The sequence below is a fragment of the Osmerus mordax genome, chromosome 3, assembly GCF_038355195.1.
Source record: "Osmerus mordax isolate fOsmMor3 chromosome 3, fOsmMor3.pri, whole genome shotgun sequence".
In the NCBI taxonomy this organism is placed as follows: Eukaryota; Metazoa; Chordata; class Actinopteri; order Osmeriformes; family Osmeridae; genus Osmerus; species Osmerus mordax.
The window spans coordinates 3,552,431-3,557,546 of NC_090052.1; the positions used below are offsets into that span (position 1 = coordinate 3,552,431).

General features: G+C 47.7%; 1 protein-coding gene across 2 annotated transcripts in view; it reads right to left on the minus strand.

Annotated features, from left to right (window-relative positions):
• Positions 1–2,866, minus strand: part of LOC136940317 (RNA binding protein fox-1 homolog 2-like) — a 34,693-nt gene extending 31,827 nt beyond the window's left edge. For both annotated transcript variants that reach the window (XM_067232395.1, XM_067232394.1), the window contains exon 1: positions 2,075–2,866. In XM_067232395.1, the coding sequence (XP_067088496.1) occupies positions 2,075–2,272 (198 nt within the window). In that variant the 5' untranslated portion in view covers positions 2,273–2,866. The remainder of the gene's footprint in view (positions 1–2,074) is intronic.
• Positions 2,867–5,116: the final 2,250 nt, after the last annotated feature.

A 5,116-nucleotide genomic window follows, 5' to 3' on the forward strand; every position in this document is an offset into this window, starting at 1 on the left:
GAAAACAGAGAGATGCGGAGCGGGAAGTATAGAGAGGAGGAACGAGGGAGGGGGTGGAGAGATCTGTTTCACTGGCACACTCTGAACCTATGAACCTCCAGTCAATTAGTAATCTGGAAATATGCCTCAGGGGTGGGGGGTGGGGGAGTGTAGCCGAGGGGAAAGGGAGGGGGAGGGAGGAAGAGGGATATGGGGGAGACAGAGAGGGTGATGGAACAAAAGAGGGATAGAGGAATAGAATAATAGAGGGACGGAGGAATATAGGGACAGAGATGGAGGCCAACCCAGCCTCTCTAAAAACATATCTTACTCAGGACTACTCACTCACAAGCACCCACGGCCACATCATCCCTCTCTCTCTTTCTCTCTCCCAGCATCCCTCTCTCTATTTCTCTCTCCCAGCATCCCTCTCTCTCTTTCTCTCTCCCAGCATCCCTCTCTCTCTTTCTCTCTCCCAGCATCCCTTTCTCTCTCTCTCTCTCCCAGCATCCCTCTCTCTCTTTCTCTCTCCCAGCATCCCTCTCTCTCTCCCAGCATCCCTCTCTCTCTTTCTCTCTCCCAGCATCCCTCTCTCTCTCCCAGCATCCCCCTCTCTCCCAGCATCCCCCTCTCTCTCCCAGCATCCCTCCCCCTCTCTCTCCCAGCATCCCTCCCCCTCTCTCTCCCAGCATCCCTCCCCCTCTCTCTCCCAGCATCCCTCCCCCTCTCTCTCCCAGCATCCCTCCCCCTCTCTCTCCCAGCATCCCTCCCTCTCTCTCTCCCAGCATCTCTCCCTCCTCCTCCTGTGGGTGTATTTCCAGCCTGACCCAGAGACACCGGCGATCAATACGTGTGATGAGTCGAGCGCTCTTAACGCGCCCCCCCCCCCCTCACCATCACATCATCTGTGTCCTGGGCCAGTCATAACCTCGTTTTCCCATCAGTCTCCTTTCTCGGTGGCGTGACGCATTAAGCGCCCCTGTTTGTCATTGGAGTAGGTCAGTTGCTGGAGCATTGGAGTTTGTTTTTTTTGACAATCCTGGCGCCCCGGGATTCGATTATCCACTGATGACCTGGAACCATGTCGGACCACTGCTTCAGTCCAAAACACCGGATGTCAGCAGATTCAACTGGCTTATGTACAGAGCGCATGTGTGTGTGCCTTGATATGACTACATACGAGAGTGCTTTAGTATGTGCATATCTATGTTCCAGCATGTCTGCCTATGCATGTGCACGTGCTGTGTGTGTGTACACGTGTTTATGTGTGTGTGTGTTAGACCAGTGAACCAGAGAGAGGCTCTTTCTGAGTGGCTGTTGCTATGCTGCATCAGCAGTCGGCTCCTGGAGGAGGGAGACCCATATCTGGAGAGCTGTCAGGATTTATCCCCAGTCCCGGGGCTCCTTCCTCCTGGGGAAGGGTTCTGCTCTTTGTCTCGCCCTTCATGACCCCTCCCCCCATCCGTCTCTCTCTTTTTTCTAACACCTAGCTACAAATAGGGGAGGGGGGGGGGGTTGACACGTCTAAGCTTCCACAAGCGGGTGTCGGGATTTCAGCTTTTATACTGTTGTTAGGTGTTGTGTGCGACAGAGAGGGAGCCCAGTGGCATATGCCACATGGTGGCTTCATGCGGGGGGCAAGCACGCGGTGTCCCCTGCGAGAGAGAGGGGGGCAGCGTCTGGCTGGCTGCTCCATGGCTGCTCAGCTGGATCATATTACCTTTGTCTCTCCCAGAATGGACATGGAGGCTCCCAACATAGCCACACCAGCCCTGGGATACAACACAGGCATATATCCTGCTGTGTTTCTGTACCAGAGTGCTAATTATAGATGCTGTTTCACGTTTCTGCTGCTTTAAATACAGACTATCTGCTGCAACGATGCGTGTTAATGAGATCAGAGAGAGGCCTGTCAGTACAGCATCATGAACCATTGCTGCTCTTGAAACAAAAGAAGGAGCGTGCCACTAGAAAGAATCCTCACGCGGAGTTCCCTTGCAGCAAGCAAGCGAACCTCGGCGGTGTGACTGCAATCCTTGATACAATTTCTCACGGTGTGGCAGATTGCTACATTTGTTTACGTTGTGGTCCTTACCTGTCCAATGTCACCAACGGCCACGGACCCGTCTATCCTTGGCCGTTTGCACTCCGCCCCAGCTAATTCGGTCAACACTGCAGCTGTTTGAGCGTCGGGTTCTGGGTCTCCTCGTTTCATTCCACGTATTGCTGCTGGACCCCCGGTCGTGTTCGCAAGGGATCCGGTTTCTGTATCAATGTCCCTTTCCAGGTCCATTATTCCCCGATTAACGGTAGCATTATAGATGCGACGTCGGTCGACATTAACATTGGACGGCAGAAAGTCTCCGTTTTGAGTCTCTCAGATTTGGCTATTTTCTCTTCTTTTTTACCTTACCGCCCCGTGTAATATCCACAATTTGATGAACTATTTTTTGAATTAGCAAATACCTGATAAGGTGAGGTTGATCTCTCGTCTTGGCTAAAAGTCTACAAAGCGAAGCAGTACGGTTCTGTTATTGTTCGGAAAGCTAATCAAGAAAGAACATCATGGCCATGCGTGGCTCCAGCACACAACACGAAAAACGGCTTCTCTCGAAATTAAATGCGTAGCTGCTTGGCCAATGCAAGAAAACCCAAAATCCAAAATGCAGATGTCGGCTCAGCTAGCTAACGTAAGCTAATTATCTAGCTAGCTACACATTCCGCTATCTCGTAGCTGGCTAGCTAAAATATCTCTCCGTGGGTTGTGCAAAATGTTGGAAATTGCATTAATCGTGCTTCTTTCAAGACAAGAAAATCCTTTCTTCTGTCAACATGCGACTTCGATTGAAGCTAACTAACTCCTTGTGCGTGTCCAACACCTTTTCCTTGAGGTCCCCTTCTTTCTTCACCGTTATTTTCTCTGTCTGTGTTCTGGTAGATCTTGGTAACGTGTGAACTGGCTGGCTAGTCGGGAACACGATTTCCTTTCGCCTGCGTCCCGATTGGTGTAGTATGGATCCGACTCCAGAATACTGATCTGGGTTCAGATTTGTTTTTACAGTTTACGCTCCCAAGCAAGGCTTGTGTAAAGTCAACTGGTCAGGGGGCTGTGCTGATGTAGGCTATATTAGCCTATCCTTCTTTTCCTCCCCGTAGTAGGATGGCTGTTCCCCCTATCCTGCTCTCCCCCTCCTCTGTCACCTTCCTTCCCTGAGCACAAAGGCTTTGGCATGTTTGTGTTTGTTTTTCACAATTCTGTTGGTGCTTAACATACGCTTATAGGCCTATCCATGGTCTGATACGTTTGAGACTTTACACAATATTCACAAGTCATCATTTATTGCGCTTTATGTTAATAGGCTATATTTAAACAGTTTATTTTATTTTATTTGCAATATAGACCTACTGCCTAGGCCTATCATGCTCCAATTGTATGTTCAGCAATAGGCTCAGTCTGTAGGCTATTACAAAACCATAACTGACTGCCTCTAGCCACGCTTACGATTTGTCTAATTAAGTGGAGAGCCTTGACCAAAGAAAACCAAATCCTTTATTTGTTACATAAATTACTCCACATTAACGCTCTAAAAACATCAATCAATAGGAAAAAATGTGAGGGGGACGATCCAAATCTTCTCCCAGGTATTAATTGTGTAGCCCATATCCAGTTTATTCCAAATCTGATGTCTTGCCACAAAGGATCCGATTGAGGGTTTTAGGGTTTACGGTAATATTGCTACACCAAGTGGAGATCGTGTCTAAGTGCAGTCCAGAGTTCCAGTTTAGCTACTTAAGAGCTTTAGAGCGCTGTCTACGATCTATCATTAAAACCCATCTGCATCAATAATGTAGTGAGGAAGCAATTAGCCTGTTCTGGTATTTTTTATGTCGCCTAACCCAATCCATCCTCAAACATCAATCAACCTCGTTGTCGTCGTCGTCGTCGTCGTCGTCCCCCCCCCCCCCCCCCCCCCCACATGATGTTGCTTGCGCTGCGTGTGAGATGAACCACTGTAAGTAGGCTAGCTTTGCTTTCGTAAACGCGAGTTATTTGGGAAATTAGCCTATTTAAAATGTATTTTTCGCCTCAATAACGTCGTGGTAGCTAATTTATGTAGGCTAATAGACCAATGTCGGACGGAGTATCCTGCAGATCTAGCCTTCCAACTTGTGCTGCCACATGACAGAAAATGCTTCACTTTGTTTTTGTATGGGGTAAAGTTGTCGCAATACGACGGTGGGTCACAATGACTGATGGGTCAGAATGACCCGAAGATAACACAAGGGTTAAGTCAGTGTTGGGACCCTCACGGCCACGTACCTTTTACCAGTGCCAATAATTGCGTCTTCATCAGGGTGGCCGCCCAACTGAGCAGCCCACCACTGATCCTGCGGTTAGTGTGTTGAGTGCTGGGGCACAAAGTACTGTCACTCGATAGAACAGTTAAACACACAGGTGAATAGGCCTACATTCTCACAAAACGATTAACGTAGGTAAAACAGGCAAGACTCTGTAAAAGAAATGAGACGAGATGAAGACATTATACACATCATAGTAACAAACATTTTATTAAGCTATAAGTATATAAATGAGCATTATCAACATCATCATATTTGGGAATCTGAGAAGGTGAAGACAGTCAGTTAAGGAGAAGATGAGAGACTTGGCCTCATAAGGAGATATAGATGATCCATACACTGACTACATGATCCATACACTGACTACATGATCCACACACTACATGATCCATACACTGACTACATGATCCATACACTACATGATCCACACACTGACTACATGATCCACACACTGACTACATGATCCATACACACACTACATGATCCATACACTACATGATCCACACACTACATGATCCACACACTACATGATCCACACACTACATGATCCATACACTGACTACATGATCCATACACTACATGATCCATACACTGACTACATGATCCATACACTACATGATCCACACACTACATGATCCACACACTGACTACATGATCTACACACTGACTACATGATCCATACACACACTACATGATCCACACACACTACATGATCCACACACTACATGATCCACACACTGACTACATGATCCATACACTGACTACATGATCCATACAC